We start from the raw sequence: 22,658 nt of genomic DNA, 5'->3' as shown, positions 1-22,658 counted from the left end.
TGAAGATTTGTTAATGCTTCTTTGGAGCTGCCCAATATATCCTTGGAAAATATTTTAAATTAAGACTCCATATAATATTACTATGTTTATTTATGATACCATTATTTCTTTACACAATACAATATTCACTGCTATCTGCTGTGTTTGGCCCTGACTGTGGCTGGAAAGTGTTTTTAGGACAGTCCACCTACTCCATTAAAAACAAATACATTGTTAAAGATACTTTCAAGTAATTATACAAAAATTATACAAAGACAAACATGGTAAGAGTCACAATTCTGAACATATTTTGCAAGATGACCACTTCAGAACAAGGATTTCTGATGATTTACTTGGAATATTTGTAAGTGTATTTTTATGCTGTCTATGTTTAGAACTTTTCTCCCTAGGCCTCCTCAATAAATAGGTTCTAACCAGCTAGGCAACTAACAGAAACAAATAAATAATGCACTGTCAACAATCTGTTTAGAATTACACTAGTGCAAACTGACATGATGGTTTTGATAACATACACTGAACATGAAGAAGTTTTGTTCATTTGCTAAAAAGTTGTACTAAACATAACTAAACAAAAAATAGATATTAGAATGGCAAAGCAAAGCTCAACAAGCTGACACAACTAACAAGCTGGTACATGTATAATATGCTTATATTACAAAATAATCTGAGTCAATAGTAGTCTAACAATTCCAACTCTGCTAGAAAAGGAATGAAAGCTCTGTAAGGGAAAGTGAATATAGTGAGAAGATTGGATTTTAAACAGTTGTTAATGCCTTCACAGAAATGAATATTTATTGAGGTGATTTCACGCTGAGGTGACACAAGTAACTGAATATTTGGAAGACAACGTGATATGAGAAATGAATGTAGACCCCTAGTAGTCAGCAGGGAAAATTAAGATGATGGTACACATGAAAAGCAACCAAATAACCACAAGTGGACTTAATCTATACCAACGCAGTAAATACGCTGCTGTCATTCTTTGCAGAGGATGCCACTTGTTCTACAGTACACCAGGAATGACTGGTCCTAGGTCATCCCACACAACTTCTTGATCATCAAACCTTTTAGCAAGCTACTCACAGTCAGAACTGCAACATCTGCTACATACCTGAAAGGCACCTGGTTAGCTGGAAGGCAACATGCTGTTTGTTCAAGGGAAGGGTTATAACACCACCATTTTTATTACTGATCTGGACTGGTAATTGGGATGTGCAGTTAGTGTAAACAGCCACTGTCATCACAGCTGGATTTTTCAACATGAACACTGTTTTGTTTTTGTGCAACATACAATGAATTAGTCCCAGTGTGTGCCCAAGATCTTGAAGTAGATTCAAAAAGTGACTTTCAGTGCACTTCATTACATCAACGATCACTAGTGACAAACATAGCACTTTGTCCCTTTATGTGCGTTTGTTCTTTCAGTACAGTTATACAATCAAGGAGACAGGCTATTTAAATAAAGAGGTATGAGGTGCAGGGGGCTTGCCTCTGCTAAAAAATAGCTTATCTATTTTTTCCATGAATGAAAGTTTGTTTTTATTTTGATTTTAGTGGCTGCATTTCATGTTCAATTTTAGTAGTGTCTTTGTTTACAGTTTCTTTGGTTTGACAGGAATCTTAGCTTAGTCTAACTAAACAGATATAGATTAAGCTATTTCTGATCATAGCCAAAGAGGCACTGCTTGAAGACACCCATCTGGTAATGTTTATGTCAGAAATGACAAATGCTGCTAACTATTAACCAGGAAGATAAGCACTGTCTATTACTTTCGTCAAATCATACCATCTCCTGTGGAAATAACACTTTTGACTTGCTGCAGAATGTTCATTCATACCACAGACTGCTACTCATGGTGTTCCTGATTAATAATGCATCACCGGGGATGGTGTAACAAGGTCAAAAATGTGGAGCTGTGTATCATATGTGTAACTAAGTTTTATATGTGGATCTTTTCACCCGGGCCACCACTGCAAATGGGTTATGTAACCCAGTTGGACTATTGCGATAAACAAATGTCAAATAAATAAATGTTGAATGTCACAAGTTACTTAATGTGCAGCATAAAAGCCATTCAAACAGTTACAATGTCGGGCTAACTGACATGTCCCAGTGACTTCCCAAACAGAAGGCATTTAGATACAAAAATGAAAATAGATGGTCACACACAACAAACCACCACATTATTACACAATGCTGGTCCCTTTCCCACATAACCTTCCTGCTATCATGACTACACATGGTCTATTAAACAGTACTGTTAGTATGGTCTTTACTCATCTTTTCCCAATGACAGTAGGATGCTTAAAGGCTCAAACCAAGATAATTTTATCACTGAAATCCAATAGTAATAATAAAAATAATAATGATAATAATTACAGTATTGTGAATTATAGTGGAATAAAGCCCTGATTGTAACACACATGACCCATTACAGATTAGTGTCTTGGGTGCTGGAAGAGCTAGGGAGGGGAGGGTAGAAGTAAGTGGTTTATCTGGCTTGCCTGTCCTTCAGGAGGGAGATGGTGGTTCAGTCTGACCAATTACTCCCATGCATGCAGAGGCTTGCATGGTCACAATGGCTGAAAGGCTGGGACATATGGGTTTGGCAATCCCAAGATGGTGAAGGCATCTGTCGGGGGCATGTATGCAGCAGCACTCACATACCATAGGGAGAGTGCAGGATGCCACAGTGCTAATACAAGTGTCCACAACAGCCACCAGGGGTCGGGTTAGGGCCACACAAAGAGAACTTCAGTGGCTGTATGCATGACAGCTCTGTAGTTGGTTCTCACCCAAGGGGTCAAAAAGGTCCAATCAATAGCATACCCTGATAATTATCAGGCAACAAAGAGAACAAAGTGACAATTTAAGTGGTACAGAACAGCACTGCAAGACACAATATCCACATCTGGCTCACTGACAAATTTCAGACCCTCTGATTATGAACTAAGGTTAACAGAAGCCAAATTCAAGTGAGAAGGTATCACTTACATTGATGCAGATGGTTTGAAGAAAACTGATATCAATTGCAAAGACTCCAGGTCGAGCGACATCTGTTTTTACATCTCCAATCTGTAGTGCCACTGGGGGTTTGACAGTGCACACAACACCACTGTCACACATCCTGCTCCCCACCTAAAAAATAAATTATATTTCAAGGGTTGTTAATATACTAATAGCATACCTAATGCCATGAGTTTAGAGCCATTATACAGAAACACACACAATTGTATATATACTACAAAAGCAGGGGTATCCAGTACTTGCAATATGAACATTTGCATTTTAGTTTATGCAAGAATCCACATAACAAGCAGAAATGTGCAGAAAGTTTGTCATACTATATGAACATACACAACATAACTCACTTGTTTGGAAAGAAGTGCAACTGAAGGATTTTAATGCCAAAAATCAAAAAGCATTAAAAGCACTGAACATCTTGGGAATACTGTTATTACCCTGTCAGCCCCATTTGCTATTATCATTTGAAGCCTAACCTGTTTGTTTAAACATGTCATGGTCTGGACTGGTATCCACCCAGCTAAGCTGCAGTCAGCACATTTGTTGTTTAACTGTGCTGCAGTCCAGTGATTAGTGTTCAGGGCATAGGCAATCTGAAAATGACACATACAGTTCTTTTGCTGGCTATAGCATACAATCAATGCCTACCAGTTCCAATTAGAACCCATAACAATTAAAAATATTATAGATCAATGCTCATGCATACATCCTCAAGTATTCTAAAGCCTATATTTATGACCGTCTGTTCATGTTTTTATTTTTTTTTTATTTTTTTATTTTTTTTACAAAAGCTTGAAAAAATAACCTACTGGTTAAGCAGAAATCAAGGCAGGACAAATGGTTTATATCTGCATCACTGTGTGACTCTGAGCAAGTAATTTAACCTGACACTGCTCCCAGGCTAAGTCTGAAAAAGATACGTGGAGATAAGTGCTCTACCCTAGGACAAATACAAATAAAATAAAATAAACAGTGGTTAAACCATTTATAGGTATTTGCAATCTGCATCAACTCTAGACTTAAATATGGTAATGTCACAATGCATGCATATCTGGCTTATTTATAACTGTTGCTCACTATGAAACTGAGCAAATATAACAGGAAAAAAGTTAATGGAATGCAACAAGAAAGATATTCCCATTTTCTTAGTGTTGTGTGAAAATTTAGCAGTACTATTTACCTATGAGATACATTAAATAGGATACAGACAAGTATGATATATATCCAAAATCAATCTCATTCAAATTCAGTGTCACTTGACATTACAGCAAGATTTTGGATTCAAGTCAATTTTTCCTTTGTTATTTTTGAGCTTTTTTTTTTTTTTTTGCTGCTCCCACTGCTTGGTATAATGCTTAAGGTGTCTGCCTCACAGATTCAGAGTATGGGGTTTGATTCTCATCTTTGGTTACTGTCTCGTTATTGGCTAGACATGTAATAGTCTGCAGACTGATTGCCTAATATTTATCTATAAACCATTGAATCAGTCCTTACCCCAACCAATGTACTCATTCATTCCCCATTACCAGGAAAATAGTCAGCTGGGACAGACTATCATTTAGACAGCCATCAGAGGTGGTTGGACTTGTACTTGTGTCCTAGTCCCCTGCATACACTTGGCACAACATAGGGATGGTTGTGCAGTAGGCTGGCCCTCAGTGACTGCCCATGCACTTCTGGAAGAGGTGTTCCATCCATGCAGCTCTACCTCTTCCTGGGAAGCATGAATGGTGGTTTCTCTGGTCTCTGTCATAGAAATTTCGGTGACTCAGTATGCCCCTGTGTGTGCTCACTCTCCTATTCCCCTTTACTTTTCCTTCTCTGTGCCTGGCTCCTCCATTGCAAGGGCCTCTAATCAAAGCATAATTGCCTGGGTTACAGTTAGGGGTCTATCTCTCCTCACAATGGAGCAATCCCAGTCCCAGAGGACCAGACAGGGAAGGGACAGAGAAAATCAAAAACCATGCTATGTATTTGTGTGTGTGTGTGTGTGGGGGGGGGTTAAAAAAAGTATTTTTCATACAGATATAGCTCTTCTGTCTCATAGGTGGGTACTAGGCTATCTGCCCGAAGGCATTTATAAGCCTAGCCAGAATGTGTTGGCTTTCGTCGCCCCCTTAGATTAGCTCCCTGTGCCTCTGTCCAGCAGAGCCACTGAAGTGATCCCCGAAGTAAACTTTCTGTTTCCCATCCACTCATCAAGGTTTATTCTGAAGAGTGTTAGCAAGGAGCTCTGCCTAATGTAGATTGGGATCTTGTTCCAAAGCATGGGAAGTCTCTGGGACAGGAATCTATCCCTCCAGCACGTCCTATTTATTGTTGTGGTGAGGTTTAGATCCCTAGAGCGTGTGGCTCGAGGGGATAAGGTTTTCTTTTGGTGGAGCATGTCCATCAATTCTGGGTTGGCCATGGCCTTGTATGTCAGGCAGAGATCACCTCTGAGTAGGCGGTATGCAACTGAGTACAACTGGAGTTTCTTCAGTCGAGCTGCATAGGACATCTGTTTGAGGCTATTGATCCTCTTGGTGAGGTACTTCTGTGGTCTTTCCAGCTGTTGCAGGTGTCTTGTAAGGTACATCCCAAATGGGGCGTTGTACTCTAAGATGGGTCTGATGAGTGATGAGTAGAGGGGCACAATGACCTCTTCTGATCTGGATGCGAACCCTTTTGTGATTAGGTGGGCCACGTAGAAGGATTTTCTAACCACTTTGGCAATGTGATTATCAAAGGTGAGATTACTATCTACTTGGGTCCCCAGATCCCTTAATACGTCTTCTGTATTTAGGGGACTAACACCTATGTGGTAGTTTGTGGGTACTTTGTTTTTTCCAAAGGGGATGACTATGCACTTTTTGGCATTTAGCTTGAGGCCATGATTTTGACACCAGGTATCCGTCTCAGTGAGACCCTTTTGGAGGATGTCTATGTCAGCCGGAGAGTCAATTATAGCCCCTAGTTTGCAGTCATCTGCGAACTTGGTCAGCCATAGTCCTTCTGTGCTTGCCTGTACCTCTGAGAAGTATATGCCGAACAGAAGGGGTCCTAGGACTAAGCCCTGGGGAACACCACTTGTAACCGGTTTAGAGACGGACCTAGCTCCCACAACTTTCACCATGTGGGTTCTGTCCACGAGCCAGCTGGCAACCCATCATTTGACGTATGGGTTTATGTTCAGGCTGGTGAGCTTGTCTATAATACCAGAATGGGGAATGGTGTTGAAGGCCTTAGCGAGGTCTAGGTAGGCTGTGTGTACCACCTTTCCCCTCGTCTATAGCCCTGGTAACTGTCTCAAAGAAGTCCACCAGGTTTAGGAGGCATGATCTGCCCTTAACAAAGACAAACTGGGTAGAGTCCAGTGTTTGGAGGTTCCCAATGTCTCTGTTAATGAGTTCCATGATGATGCACTCCATAGCCTTGCAGACCACGCTAGTCAGGCTTATAGGGCGATAGTTCCCGGGGTCTGTTGTGGCTCCACCTTTGTGGAGCGGAATAACCGTTGCTATGCGCAACTCTATGGGTATGTAGCCTGTGGAGAGGCTGAATTTGAACAGTGTGTTTCGGTGAGGGGTTAATTCGTCTTTGAGCTTGTGTAGGACGCAGCCTGGGACACCGTCCGGTCCCATTGATGCTGTGTTTTTGGCTTTGGAGAGGGCTGTTTTAACCTGAGTGTCTGTGATTTCAGGGACTCTACATTCTTCTGGTATGGTTATGGGTCCTTTTGGGGATGAGAGGTGGGTGAAGTTTGCACTGAACCTGCGGGATGTTGGCGATATCGGTCAGTTCAGTGCATTTTGTGCCATTCTGCACTAACTCTGAGCAGATCTGAGCATTGCCACTTAGATTCTTGACATAGCTAAAGAATGCCTTGTGGTTACCTTTGGAGTCCTTGGCAATTTTTCTTTCAAAGCTCGCCTTGGATGACTTTATGAGGAATCATAGTTTCTTGCTGATACTGATCAGGGATGTCTTCCCTTCTTGGGATTTTACTCTTTTGTGTACTAGTCTCCTCCTTCTATTGTATAGCTTGTTTATGGCAGGAGTCCACCAGACTGGTTTCCTTTTCTTGGAGGAGTGAGTCTTGGTTTTGCTTGGGATGGCACGATCCATGCATTCTTGTAGCTGCCCATAGAATGAATTAGTAAAGGATTTTGCAGCTTGGACAGTGTTATCCTTCAGCATGGGGGCTTTGAAACTTTCCACCTCAGTCTTAAGTAACATGAAGTTTGCTTTTGAAAAGTTTTTCATGGTGGCTTTCTTGTCCGGGGGTGGGGGTGGAATATGGATATTCAAAGTGATTTGTTTATGGTCAGATCTAACCAGCGAGGGGTTGACCTCTGGTGTGGAACACCGGTCGCCCATGTTGGTGATGACCAGGTCCAATATGTTGTCACCTCTGGTGGGAGTGTTGACCAGTTGAACCAGGGCATTTGAGTTTATAAATTCTAGGAAAAGTTGGTCAAGGGAGTTAGTACTTGAGTAGTTCTTCCAGTTAATGTTTGGGTAATTGAAATCACCCAATATTAGGGTGTTTGGTAGAACCTTTATGTTTCCCAGTATTTCCAGAAACATGGAATGGGGGTCCTGGGACATGGTGGGTGATCTGTAGCAAGCTACAATTTGAATTGCAGTTTTGCCCATTGTTAGTTGCACGTGGATGATCTCTGAAGCATTGTGCTGTGCCACTAACCTGGAGGTGTGGGTATCCTTGATGAATATGGATACGCCCCCGCCGTTTGTATTTCGGTTTGGGTTCTGTGGCCGAAATGTATGGTATGAGTTGTAGCCTGGTAGTGCTGGGGTGCTTTCTGGACCCTTAAATCAGGTTTCTGTTACTGCACATATATCGATTTTCTCCATCCTGAGGAGTGCCTTGAGTGCGTGCATTTTGAGGTTTAGACTTCTGGCACTGAGTAGCATTACCCTCAGTTTTTTGTTACTTGTGCTATTTGCAGCGGTGGGTTTGCCTTTTCAGCCTTGCATAAAAATGGCACTATGGGGGTGGCAAGAGCCTTAGCAAGTATTCGAAAGCCTATGGGTGACAGGTGCAAGCTGTCTCTAGCGAAGCAGTGTGGCTTGTCGAGCATGTCATCCCAGGCGGACAGGATCCCCTTTGAATGACACCAGAAACTTAGCCAATTGTTGAAATCGGGAATTTTTTTCTTTATACCGTGGTATCATTCTTGGTGAAGGCAGGATGATACTCAGGGACAGGGTCACACCGGCCTGGGCTACGTGATCAGAGAGCTCTTCCATGTCTCTTTTCATGTAGTCCAGGGAGGTATGGCTCAGGTCATTCACACCAACATGGACAATGACAGAGTCATATTTGTACTTGTTATGGAGTGACCTGAGTGCTTGTGTTATGTGGCAGAATCTGGCACCCGACAGGCAGCTAACAATAACCTTCTCCTTATTCAGCCTAGTGAGTGGGACGTCAGTGTGCCTGACTATAGAGTCACCTATTACTAGTATGTTGGGTATGTTATTTTGCCTTAAGGGCTGTGACTGCATGGTACACTGGTTTTGTGAAGTATGTGTTTCATGGTTTGTGTTGGGGGGTGAAGGTTGCTTGGATGTTTGCTGTGGAGGTCTCTGTTGGTTTTGCAGATTTTTATTTAGCACCTCCGAGTATGTTTCCATGTATTTGTGTGTCTTTTTTGCCGGTGCTGGTTTAATGGGTCTATGTAAGACTGCTGGTGTGATGCAAGTATTTCCCTTCTCCTCTTGACTGTCTGATCCAGTCTTGGGTTGAGACAGCTTAGCTTCTAGTTTGGCTGTATAACTGCATCTCTCGCATGTATTAGTGTTTGGTGTCAGGAGGAGGGGGTTGTCTGTGTACATGAGGCAGTTGTAACATTGCCTCAAAATGCCCAGATTCACCAGTTGGACTGGGGAGTACACCTGAAACTGCCCTTTGGACATGCCTGGATAAGTACAGTGAACTGTTTTACTGGATGGCTGGTATGGTCGAATAGAGAGCCTTGTCCTTCTGTACAGTACAGGAGGGTCTAGTGCTAGGGTTTATAAGTGCTTGCTATAAGTTTTGAGCAAGTGCCGGGCTGAGAAATGAATGGCTTGAGTGCTTAAGTTGAAAGTTTGTCTAGTTCCAAGGGAAAAATTAAAGAGGAGACTTTGTGGAGCCGGGAATAGTTTTACCCTAGCTAACCGCAAACCCGGGCAAATATGGTATTTATAGCACGGAAATGAAAGAGATAAAAATTAGCCCAAAATGGCCAATAAACTTCTAATTTCTGGGCTGAAACCACTCCTCCAGGGACAGATAGGCTGCTCAAAGCTCCCCTCTCTCACAGGTGAACAGAGAAACTTCCTTCTATCCAAGTAAGGTATGGGCAAACACAGAGATTTGTAACACAGGCCTGAATTCAGCACTAACCTGAAAACTGGACTACACTATCTTAGAAAGGCGGGAAACAAGTATATATATTTTTTTCATAAAGTAAAGCAGATACACTAAAAAAAAAACACTTTAAAAGAACAGAAAAGGATACTTATTGTTATATAGCGCAGATCAGAGTTGTAGTCAATGCCCCCAGTAATAAAGTAGGAAGAAACACAAATACAGTGAAAGCAGATGAATAAAGTACCAATATATATATATATATATATATATATATATATATATATATATATATATATATATATATATATATATATATATATATATATATATATATATAAACAATAGAAAATGAACAAACTGATTTAAACAAGTTACCCAGTTAACCAGAAAAAAGCTCAAAACTGCGCCCTGTTCCAGCAGTCTTCAATCAGACAAGTTCTAACTGCATACACCTGCTTACTAGGGTGCAGGGGAACCTTCTCCAAAAAAAGATGGCCTGGATCAGTGCTCAAGTTATACAAACAAAGCTAGATTCAGCAGGCCTGAATCTGGTCTATGCTACAGCAACAAGGCGCACCAATTTCAGAAAGAAACAGTTTAAATAAGCAGTCACAATAAGCCTGTGACCAGAAATTCCCAGCTCAGAAGGGTAGAATCCAGCCTCTCCTCCCAAAAGAGTGCAGATCACAAACCTTCTTAATGTAGAATAACTGGCCTGAAGCCCAAGTGCTTAAGCCAGAACTAATACACTTTTAGAATAGCAGACTCTGGGCCTTTAATCAGCAATTCTCAGCTTAGAAGGATGTAAGCTACCTGTCCTGCCACAGCAGTGCAGACCACAAACCTTCTTAATGTAAAACAGCCTGTATGAAGCCCAAGTGCTTAAACCAAAAGACTTAGAAAAAGAAGTTATGTACCTTCCATAACGTTCCATGTTAGTTGTCTTCATCTCGCCTTCTTTCTTGCTGGTTGGGATCGGAGCCGATCCTCGGCTCCGACTCGGCCATCTTCAATAGCTCGAGAGCTGTTTACTGGCTCGAGGCTACCCCTTATCCCATGATGCCTAGCGCTAGCTACTCAGATCTCGTTTGAAATAGCTAACCCAGACATAGCTATAGGAAGAAACCCCTCCAAACAAATGGTTAAACATACCTGTCCTACTGTCTAAGTCAGTAAAGGAAACAAACCAGCAAACACTCAGCCAGTGAAAAATTGAACTCCTCTCAGTTCAACAGGATAGGGGGATGGAGGGGGGGACACAAGAAAGAAGGCGAAATGAAGACAACTAACATGGAACGTTATGGTAGGTACATAACTTCTTTTATGTTAAGTTGTCAATCTCGCCTTCATTCTTGCTGGTTGGGGCAGCGTCCCTAGCACCTACAATCCTGGGTGGCTCATTGGAACAGACTCTTTAGAACAGTGGAACCAAAGCTAGCTCTACTTCTGGAGACCACATCCAACTTGTAATGAGAAATAAAGGTATGAGGATTTGCCTACGTAGCGGCGGCACAGAGTCCATGGGCAACCTAGACTGGAAGGCTACAGAAGTGGCTAAGGCCCTGGTAGAATGACCCTTCGGTTTGATTGGTAAGTCTTTGTTCCTTAGTTGGTAGATAAGGTAATGATATGAGACAACCACCTGGATAAGGTCACTTTGGAAACTGGGAGACCCTGTTTGCCCCGAGCATAGGAAAGGAAAAGTTGGTCAGACTTCCTTATATCCTTCGTCCTATGCAGGTAGAAACACAACTGTCTATGAACATCCAATTGATGTAACTTGTATTCTGACTTGTTGGTGTGGTTAGGGAAAAACACAGGTAGGTCTATAGACTGATTCAAATTGTTTTCTGAGCAGACCTTTGGAAGAAAAGAAGGATTAGTCCTCAGAGCAACCCTGTCCTTATGAAATACTAAGTATGGAGGATGGACGGATAGTGCCTGAAGTTCAGAGACACGTCTGGCTGAAGTAATAGCTACCAGAATGAGTCTTCTAAGATAGAAACCTAATGGAGCAGGAAGCTGCCGGTTCAAAAGGGGGCATAATTAATGAGGTTAGTACCAAATTAAGGTCCCAAGGAGGAGGGTGATCTCTCACTGGGGGTCTAAGGAGAGTAGCCCCTCTTAGAAACGCTTTACATAGCTTATGAGACATAATGTTGGCATTAGAAAAACCGACATGGTAATTTGAAATGTCCGCTAATTGAACCCTGATTGCAGCAGAAGCGGACCCCGAATGAAAGAGTTCTGTTAGGAACTCCAACATCTCGTGGATAGGGGCTGTGAAGGGATCTATATTTCTATCCCCTGCCCAACAAGAAAAACATTTCCATTTACTAGCGTAAGTCCTTCTAGTGGCAGACTTATGGGAGGAACCAATAATGTCGCGAACGGCCGGGGAAATACTGGGAAGCCTGGCTAAGGTTGGAAGTGGAGCAACCAAGCTGTGAGCTGGAGCGTTTGAAGGGATTGATGCAGCCCGCCTGATTGATGAATAAGTAGGTCTGGAATCGGATCCAGAGTCCAAGGCTGCTTGAGAAGATAATGGTGCAGAAAAGGGAACCATATCTGTTGAGGCCAGTAAGCGGCAATGAGAATCATTTTGCAACCCAATGACATAGCTTTCTGAATGAGTTTCGGTATCAGGGGAAACAGAGGGAAGGCATAAAGAAGTCCCTAAGGCCAATCGTGGACTAGAGCGTCTCTGGGAGGGTGACCAGGAAGCGGAAGAAGGGAGAAGTAGCTGCTGCATTTGCTATTGAAGGAGGTGGCAAAAAGGTCGCAGCAAGGCTGACCCTATTTGCGGAAGATTAAATCCGCAACTGCCTGATTCAGAGACCACTCATAAGGCATGAGAATAGCTCTGCTGAGCCTGTCCGCTATGACGTTGGATGTCCCAGGGATGTGCGTTGCAATCAGAAATCATTGGGAGGAAATCGCCCACTGCCAGAGTCTGAGGGCTTCTCGACATAGGGGGTAGGACCTGGTTCCCCCCTGCTTGTTGATGTACCACACCACTGACATGTTGTCCGTTTGAATTGCAATGGTCCCAGAAGGAAGAGAGTCCTGAAGAGCTTGCAACGCTAGGAGCACGGCTCTCATCTCTAGGACATTTATATGCAGATGGTACTTGTGAGCCTGTCAAGTGCCCTGGACTGTCCTTCCCTGATAATGCCCCCCCACCCTATCAGGGAGGCGTCCGTGGTCACTGTAGCAACCGGAGAAGGCTGAATGAAGGGTCTGCCCTGAATCACTAGTGGGGAGACCATCCACCAGGAAAGGTGCCTTTTGCATGCTTCTGTGATGATGATCATGTGAGACACGGGGAACTGTTGAAAGGACCACTGCGTGAACAGGAGCCACTTCAGGATTCTCATGTGGAAGCTGGCCAGGGGTATCAGAAGATCTGCCGCCGCCATAGAACCTAGAGTTTGAAGGACGTACCTGACTTGTACTCTTTTGCATTGCATGAGGACATGAACTTGCTGGCGAATAGTGGACACCCTGTCCAAGGGTAGCTTTGCAGACATGCTCCTTGTATCTAAGTCTGCTCCTACATAAGTAATAGATTGACAGGGCAACAAGGCAGATTTTTCGAAATTTATGGTAATGCCTAGCTGGAAGCAAATTGAGATTGTATAGTCCCTGGCCTGAAGGAGTTGATGCCTGGTAGTAGCAGTAAGGACCCAGTTGTCTAGATATGGAAACACCTGGAATCCTTGACGCCTCAGGTGAGCCATGACCACTGCCATACATTTGGTGAACACCCTGGGTGCTGTGGTGAGACCAAAGGGCAGAGCTCTGAACTGGTAATGACTGGCTCCCAGCCGGAAGCAAAGGAACCTCCTGGAGCGTCTATCCATTTTGATGTGATAGTATGCATCCTGGAGACCTATAGAGCACATCCAATTGTCCTGACCCAGAAAGGGTAGAATGGACTGTAGCGTGACCATCCGAAACTTTGTTCTTTGAACAGACTTGTTCAGTCTGCTGAGATCCAAAATAGGTCTCCAGTCCCCTGTCTTTTTTGGTACCAAAAAGAACCTTGAGTAAGTTCCGGATCCATGTTGGTCTGCCGGGACTTCCTGGATGACTCTTTTTTCTAGCAGTTTTGAAACTTCTATAACTGCTTGGTCCCTCAGATTGGGTGGAACATCTGGGAGGGACTTGCATGACGGTAAAGGGGGCTGAATGAAAGGAATTCTGTAACCTCCGGATATTACTGAATGTACCCATTTGTCTTGTGTTATGCTTAGCCAGGCTTTTGGGTACAATGAAAGTCTTCCCCTTCAGGGATGTTGGAAGGGCTTGTCAGAAAAGGATTCTCTACTGCCCTGGTTCTGCAGACCCCATCTGCCATGAGGGTGGCATCTGTTATTATTGTTATTTCCTCCTCTGCCCCTGGAGGAAAAATCACCACGTGTGTCAGGTGAAGATCCCTGGGATTTCCGAAACCACATCTTCCCACTCTTCTGACCCTTGGGGTATGGTCTAGAGGGAGTGGAAAAACAGACTCCCATGGCAGAGAGAGTCTTGCCTTCCTGTTCACACCTAGTAAGAGTGTCTTTCACCTGTGGTCCAAAAAGAAAGGAACCGTCAAAGGGAGTGTTGGTGAATGATGCTCTGAAGGGTTCCGCAAAATTACACAGCCGCATCCATGCATGTCTCCAAAGTGCCACGCCTGTGCCTGCGGCTCTACTCGCCCCATCGGCTGCATAGGAAATGAGCCTCATGGAGGAGTTGACTACTGAGTTAAGGGTTGCCAGCTGAGAGGCCACTTTAGCCTGAGCCCCTTCAGCTGAAGGATCCTGCAGGGTATCTCCGAGCTCTTTCAGGAGATCCCTCTGAAGCCGGGTAAAATGGCATAAGTAGTTCAGTGACCTCATGGAAAAGGTCGCTGAAGCAAACATTCGCTTCCCATATCTGTCCATGGTCCTAGACTCCTTGTTAGGAGGATGGACAGAAGAAGAAGTTTCCGCTAACTCCTTTTTAGTGGCTGCTGCTACCACCATGGCATCCACGGGAACACCCTTAGTAAGGAACTGCTTGTCAGGGGGTGCAGTAATAAACTTGCCTGTTCTCCTCGGGGTTGGTTCCACTGTATCCGGGGCTGACCAATCCCTTCGAGCCACCACAGACATTAGTGGATCGAAGGGCGGAGAAACCCAGGAGGTGGAAGGTCGGGAACCGAACGCATCCAGGAATACAGATTCATCCTCGGTAGGGGCTAGGGTATTCCAGTTCCCCCTCTGCTTAAGTATTTCTAGGATGTCCGAAAAGGAAACATCTTCAGAGGGGGATCTCGGGGACCCTTCCGACTCATCCAAATCCGTATCCGCAGTGACAGATTCGGGGGAGTCAATGTGCTTCCTCTTGCACTTCTTCTTCCGAGGAGGCTCCTCTGAATGATCAGGGGAGGCCTCTGAGGAACAGGAAACACCAATGGGGTGCTCTGAAGTGCTGGTTCCCCATGCTTGGGGTCTGGAGGAGGGGCAGAGGTCGATGCAGGCACTATGGGGGACGGAGCCAGTGGGGTCGAAGGTGGAGCTGGCTGAGAGGCCAGCACACTCCTCATGACATCGAAGGCGTCCCTGCCACGATGAAGAGAAGGCTCCAGCTCCAAGGAGACCGGAATCCTCCTCCGCACTGAGGGAGATAGCTCCGAGGCCGATGTAGGAGCTGAGTTCACCTGCGCCGAAGCTCCGAGAGGGAGAGCGGGGTCAGACAAGGGTCCGATGCCACTCGCCCCCCCCCGGAGCCAACTGAGTCTCGGCGCCCAGATCCCTCAATAGAAGGCCCCATCGAAGGGATCAGAGCCGACGATGGATCCGAAGGAGAGATCGTTATAAGAGCCGATGGTTCCACGACTCGAACCCCAAGAAACTCCGGCTCCGAGCTCAATGGAGTCGGAGGAGGAACATCGATAGAAACAGATGGAGCCAACACCTGTTGAGGAGGGCTGGACAACATTTTGGCCAGTGCCTGCGACTTCAATAACCTGCTGACCACTCTCTCCACATCATGGTCTGAGAGCCTGGAGGACCGAGAGGAATGTGAAGATCTATGACTATGGTCACTTTGCAGGAGGGGAGACCGAGGAGCCGAATGAATGGACTCTAATGAAGGGGACCTTGGTCTTTTTTGAGTCCTTGACGGCTCCGAGGGGAGTATTGGAGCTGATGAGGAAGCAGTCTCCTCGGTTCCAGCCGGAACCAAAGTGGAAGGTAAGCCTTGGGCCGATGACGGCTCCAAGCTGGGAGCCGACGATTTGGCCGGTTTAGGAGACTTCACTGGCAAAGTCTTGGCCGGTGAGTCCTGAGGCTTAAGCAGCCCTCTCAAAATAAGTTTATTCTTGCGCTCCTGCAGAATTCTTGGGCTAAATGCATGGCAGATAGAGCAAGAGTCCTGCAGGTGTACAGCGCCTAGACAATAGACGCAAGAAGTGTGCCCATCTGTCAGAGACATCTTCTGACAGCATGAGTCACACTTCTTGAATCCTGACACTTTGTATTCCTTAGACATAATACACAATAAGAAATACCAGTAAACTAACAGTAAATGCTACCACAAAAAACACAAATAAGACACAATATACTACAAGATAAGGATATATCTTATTATATATATATATATATTTTTTGGAATTAGGAAGCCTCTAACTAAAACAGCTACCTAAAACAAAGAAAAGGAAGAAAATTCTACAGAATAAGCTAATGGATAGGGAAGAGGGGGAGGTGGGGGAGGGGAAGAACTCTCTAACTAAAACGAGTTCTGAAAAGCCCACAAAAAACAGTAAACTATCACAACTAGTTAGCGACTACTAGACAAATACAATAAGGACAGAAAAAAATCCCTAATCTGACTGAAAAGGTAGTAAAAGAAAAATATACAAGCCTGAGCCAGTACCACGAACCTCGCAGCTGAAACGGCAAACAAGATCTGGGTAGCTAGCGCTAGGCATCATGGGATAAGGGGTAGCCTCGAGCCAGTAAACAGCTCTCGAGCTATTGAAGATGGCCAAGTCTTGGCTCCGATCCCAACCAGCAAGAACGAAGGCGAGATTGACAACTTAACATTAACAGTTGCAATTTAATCAGGCTACGACCAAGCAGTAATAAATGCAGCAGAATAAATAAAATTGAGTACTTTTAATAAAAGCAAAATAAAGTAGGAGGAAACACAAATACAGTAAAAGCAAATGAATAAAGTGCAAAAAATATTTTTTCCAGGGGATAAACTGTGTATAACAGGAGTGCATGATTTGATAACAGAAATCATAATCTCACTTCTTTAATGCTGTGTGCCTATTATCAAACTAGACTGTAGCTACCTCAGCAGATACAGTGAAACATGCAGCTACAGCATACCATAGAAGGTACATTATGCAGCTACTACACACCATAAGAAACACAGAGACATGCAGCAATACTACGCACAGCAGGAGACACACTCAGGCATGCAGCTCCTACAAGCCACAGTAGGTACAAAAATACCACACTACCACACACACACACACACACACCCATAGGATCTATGCCAAGGCACACAGCTATTGCACTCCACATAACACACGCTAAGATGGTCAATGGGAGGCACATTCAGGCACTCAGCAAAACTAAACAGCACTTAAGGCATATGAAACATACAGCAACTATGCATATACTCCACAGAAGGTACACAGTTACCATACACCATTAAAGCAATACTAAGGCATATACTTGGGTTGGCAGGGTGGCCTAATTGTTAAGGTGTTTGCCTTACAAACACAAGGCGCAGGGTTTGAGTCTCACAAGGGATAATTGGCTAAGCTTAAAATGGCTCGCAAGGGCAGTTAGCTTAGTACTAACCTACAGCTCTTGTATATACGTTTTGTAAAGGCACAGATGGTCCAATTCTGGACAAAATTACACGACAGTTGTTTCTGAATAAGGGCATTTGCTATCGTACTTAGCATACTTGTAAATTTATTGTTGTTACCATTTGTATCTGGAACTTTTCTTCCTAAGTCTACTTCCAGCTAGACCATTCAGGCAGAAAATAAAAATAAATCAATATTCAATGAATGTCACAATTTTTTACGAGTTATAGTACAAGCTGAAATGATAGTTGTGTTAACATATAGTTCACATCAAGGAATCTTGATCATTTATAGAAATGTACTGAACATACTTCAACAAAAACAGATAAATAGAATGGCACAGCAAAGCATGACAGATAGCCACTTCAAATGTTAAACCAGCTTAAATACATTTATTCCTATGAACAAGTTGATGTAATTAACGATCTGAAGCAGGGTGCATATTTAAAATGCCTACAACCACATAGCCTGGAGTAGATCTGAGTTTATACTAAGCTCCCCACAGTAAGCTGTATAAAACACCGACTAAAGAGAGAGACTGCAAGGCTAAAGATTAAAATCCAGTTGACCCATACTTGTATAACGTGGATAAGCAGAGACAGACATGTAGCCATTATATACCACACAGGCCTAAAATAAGACGCAGCTGCCACACACATAACAGAAGCCACACTGAGGCATTCAGCCAGATAACATAGCAAAAGTCATACATCAATATGTACAACAGCAACTATGTGGCCATTCATAATACAATGTGGCATGCAGCCACTGCCCACTATCAGAACCACAAAGAAATACCCAGCCACTGCACACTAGAAGAAACACAAACATGCAGGTACAGGCAAGAAGAATCTGAGGGTATTGCTACTCAATGCTAGAAGTCTAAACCTCAAAATGCACTCTCTCGAGGCACTCCTTAAAATGGAGAACATCGACATCTATGCAGTGACAGAGACCTGGTTCAAGGCTCCAGAGAGTACCCCTGCATTACCAGGCTATAATTCATACCACACCTTTCGGCCACCTAACCTGGACCAAAACACTAAAGGCGGAGGCGTGTCCATATTCATTAAGGATATCCACACCTCCAGGCTAGTTGCTCAGCATAATGCATCCGAGATTATCCAACTGCAACTAACTCTGGGCAAGACCGCAATCCAAATTGTCGCTTGCTACAGATCCCCCACCATGCCCCAGGATTCCCACTCCTCATTTCCTAATACACTGGAAAATATTAGGGTACAACCTAACACCCTAATAATGGGCGATTTCAACTACCCTACCATTAACTGGGAAAACTACTCATGTACCAACTCTTGTGCTCAACATTTTCTGGAATTCATAAATTCCAATGCCATGGATCAACTTATCCACACCCCCACCAGGGGCAGCAATATCCTAGACCTTGTTATTACCAACATGGGCAACCGGTGCTCCACACCAGAGGTCAATTCCTCGTTGGTCAGATCCGACCACAAGCTAATCACCCTAGACATCCACATCCCTCCCCCACTCCCCATTAGGGAAACCACAGTAAAAAAATTCTCCAAAGCCAACTTCACGCTTCTTAAGACAGAAATGGCAAACTTCAAGAAACCCATGCTGACGGACAATAGAGGTATGACTGCTGAATTCTACACAAATGCACTTTATAAGCACTTACACGAGTGCATGGATCGTGCAATCCCTAACAGAACCAAGATGCTATCCTCCAAAAAAGGAAGCCAATCTGGTGGTCCCCTGCCATAAACAAAATCTACAACAGAAGAAAGAAACTGTTGCAAAAAAGAGTAAAATCCCATGATTGGAGAAACTCCCTAGTCTGCCTCAGTAAGAAGCTGAGATCCCTCATAAAATCCTCCAAAGCTAGTTATGAAAACAAAATTGCCACTGACTCTAAAGACAACCACAAAGCATTTTATAGCTATGTCAAGAATCCCAACGGCAACACTCAGATCTGCTCTGAGTTACAGCACAATGGCACTAAATATACAGAACCAATTGATATTGCCAATATCCTGGCAGATAGGTTCAGTGCTAACTTTACTCCCCTGTCATCCCCTAAAGAGCCCATCTCTATACCAGAAGAATGCAAAGTTCCTGTAATCACGGCTGCACAGGTAAAAAACACACTATCCAAAGCCAAGAACACAGCATCCATGGGACCTGACGACATCCCAGGCTGTGTTCTACATGAACTACAGAACGAACTGGCACCCCGCCTAAGTACCATGTTCAATCATAGCCTCACCTCAGGCTATGTGCCCACTGAATGGCGCACAGCGACAGTTATCCCACTCCACAAAGGGGGAGCCACCACAGACCCTGGAAACTACTGCCCCATTTGCCTAACGCGCCTGGTCTGCAAGGCTAAGGAACGTTATCATCATGGAACTTATAAACAATGACATTGGTAATCTCCAAACTCAGGACCCCACCCAGTTTGGGTTTGTAAAAGGCAGATCATGTCTCCTAAACCTGATAGACTTCTTTGAAGCAGTCACCAAAGCCATAGATGAGGTTAAGGTGGTTCACACAGCCTATCTAGATCTCGCCAGGGCTTTCGACACCAACGCCACTCTGGAATTATAGATAAACTCACTAAACTAGGTATAAATCCCTATGTCACAAGATGGGTTGCCAACTGGCTCACTGACAGAACCCACACTGTGAAAGTAGCAGACTCCAAATCCAACTTCAGACCAGTGACAAGTGGAGTACCACAGGGTTCAGTCCTGGGTCCTCTCCTGTTTGGTATCTACTTCTCTGAAGTACAGGCCAACACAGAAGGTCTTTGGCTAATGAAGTTCGCAGATGACTGCAAACTAGGACCCATAATCAAAACTCCAAAAGATGTGGACATCCTACAAAAGGGCCTCGCTGAGACAGATGCCTGGTGTCAAAGCCATGGCCTCAAGCTCAATGCCAAAAAGTGCATTGTCATCCCTTTTGGTAAAAACTCAGTACCCATGAACTACCACATAGGTGGTAGTCTACTTAACACCGAAAGTGTGATAAGAGACCTTGGGACACAGGTGGACAGTAGTCTCTCCTTTGATAATCACATTGCCACAGTAGTCAGGAAATCCTTCTACGTGGCACACCTCATTACAAAAGGTTTCTCATCCAGGAAAAAAGAGGTCATTGTTCCCCTCTACTCATCACTCATTAGACCCATTATAGGGTACAATGCCCCTTTTGGTATGTACTTCACAAGACATCTACAACAACTGGAAAGGCCACAGAAATACCTCACAAAGAGGATTACCGGCTTCAAAGAGATGCCCTATGCAGACCGTCTCAAACAACTGCGGCTTTACTCCGTTGCATATCGCCTACTCAGAGGCGATCTCTGCCTAACACACAAAGCTATGTCAAACCCAGAGCTTTTAGACATGCTCCACTTAAAGAAATCCCAATCCCTACGAGCTACACGCTCTAGGGACCTAAACCGTGTCACCACAATAAACAGAATATGCTGGAGGGATAGATTCCTGTCCCAGAGACTTCCCATACTCTGGGCAAACTACCTATCTATATCAAACAAAGCTCCTCATTAGCACTCTTCAAGAAAAATCTTGATGATTGGATGGGAGATAGGAAATTCACCCCGGGGATCACTTCTGTGGCTTTGCTTGACAGTGGCACAGGAAAATAATTTTCTTGGGTGGCGAAAGCCAGGGTACCTTTGGCTAGGCTTATATAGGCCCTAGGGCCAACAGCCTAGTACCTACCAATGAACCTATGCAGCCAATGCACACTAGCAGAACCACAATGAAACATGCAGCCACTGCATTTACCAGAACCAGGATGAAACATGCTGCCACTGTACCTACCAGAACCCCAATGAAACATGCAGACACTGCACCTATCAGGATCACGATGAAACACACTGGCACTGCACCTAGTAGAACCACAATGAAACATGCAGACACTGCACCTATCAGAATCACGATGAAACACACTGGCACTGCACCTACTAGAACCACAATGAAACATGCTTTCACTGCACCTATGAGAACCACGATGAAACATACAGCAACTGCACACTATAAAGAAACTCAATGAAACATGTAGCCACTACACACTGCAAGAAACAGATTAAAACATGCAGTCACTGCACACTACCAGAACCATAATGAAACATGCAGTCACTGCACAGTACCAGAACCACAATGAAACATGCAGCCACTGCACAGCACTAAAACCACAATGAAACATGCAGCCACTGCACAGCACTAAAACCACAATGAAACATGCAGCCACTGCACACTACCAGAACCATAATGAAACATGCAGTCACTGCACAGTACCAGAACCACAATGAAACATGCAGCCACTGCACAGTACTAGAAAAATAATGAAACATGCAGCCACTGCACACTACCAGAACCATAATGAAACATGCAGTCACTGCACTCCATCAGAACCATAATGAAACATGCAGTCACTGCACAGTACCAGAACCACAATGAAACATGCAGCAACTGCACACCACCAGAACAGCAATGAAACATACAGCCACTGCACACTACCAGGACCACAATGAAATATACATTCACTGCACACTACAAGAAACTCAATGAAACATGCAGGCACTTCTAGCACATATCCAAGGCACTTTGAATTACTGATTGCAGTTAAAATGTTGTTACGCTTTGAATTTATATCCCTCTGCAGGTGATATGTTTTATAACTTCTGTTGCTCTTCAAAAATCTAAATGGGTTTCCCATCAGAGATAACCTGACAGATTAAAAAAAATCATTCCTAAATGTACACTAGACTTATTCCACAATTTCCTGTCCTGCTCTAGACAGCAATACAAATCTGATATTATACTTTGAGATTCTAGAAAAGACCGTTTAGCTTACAATACATATCTTTTTTTAAAGACAGCATATAGCATGGCTTGTCATTTCATGGAAACAGCTCTTGTAATGTTGTGGACTGAGATTGTGAGATGTTCTGTGCAGTCACTGAAAAAATAACACATATTTCTTTGTATACATTGATGAAACTTCCATCTCTGATAAGAATAATGTAATTAGAGACACAACTAACAGTAGTGATAAGTTATGTAAAATGTCTCATGAGGTACTTTTAAAATACCATCTGCAACCACATAGGTGCACTCCTTAAACCTTTATCTGCAGATTGTTTCATAACATGTAGAAAATAAGTTCTACTACAGAATATCAGCATCAACTATGCTGTGTCATTGTTTTTTCAAGGACACACAAAAGCAAGATCTGCTGTTTCTAGCTAGCTCCTGCTGAACCTGGTACAGTTCTAATTTGTTGCAGTTTCTAGTTTAAGCATGTAGAATGCAGTGTTTCTCTTACACCCTATACATCTTTCCAAGTCTCTGCCTGAACAACGGTCTCATATTACACTGACAAAAACAGCAAAATAA

General features: G+C 43.7%; 1 protein-coding gene across 4 annotated transcripts in view; it reads right to left on the bottom strand.

The window, feature by feature from the left end:
- The window catches only part of NICN1 (nicolin 1), a 525,511-nt gene that overhangs the window by 384,481 nt on the left and 118,372 nt on the right, over positions 1-22,658 (bottom strand). For all 4 annotated transcript variants that reach the window (XM_044070573.1, XM_044070574.1, XM_044070572.1 and 1 more), the window contains one exon: positions 2,996-3,139. In XM_044070573.1, coding sequence (XP_043926508.1) covers positions 2,996-3,127 — 132 coding nt within the window. In that variant the 5' untranslated portion in view covers positions 3,128-3,139. The remainder of the gene's footprint in view (positions 1-2,995; positions 3,140-22,658) is intronic.

Source organism: Protopterus annectens, chromosome 4.part1 (assembly GCF_019279795.1).
Source record: "Protopterus annectens isolate FY-2018-M chromosome 4.part1, PAN1.0, whole genome shotgun sequence".
Taxonomy (NCBI): Eukaryota; Metazoa; Chordata; order Ceratodontiformes; family Protopteridae; genus Protopterus; species Protopterus annectens.
The sequence above is the reverse complement of the archived record's forward strand: the minus strand, read 5'-3'. Positions and strand labels throughout refer to the sequence as shown.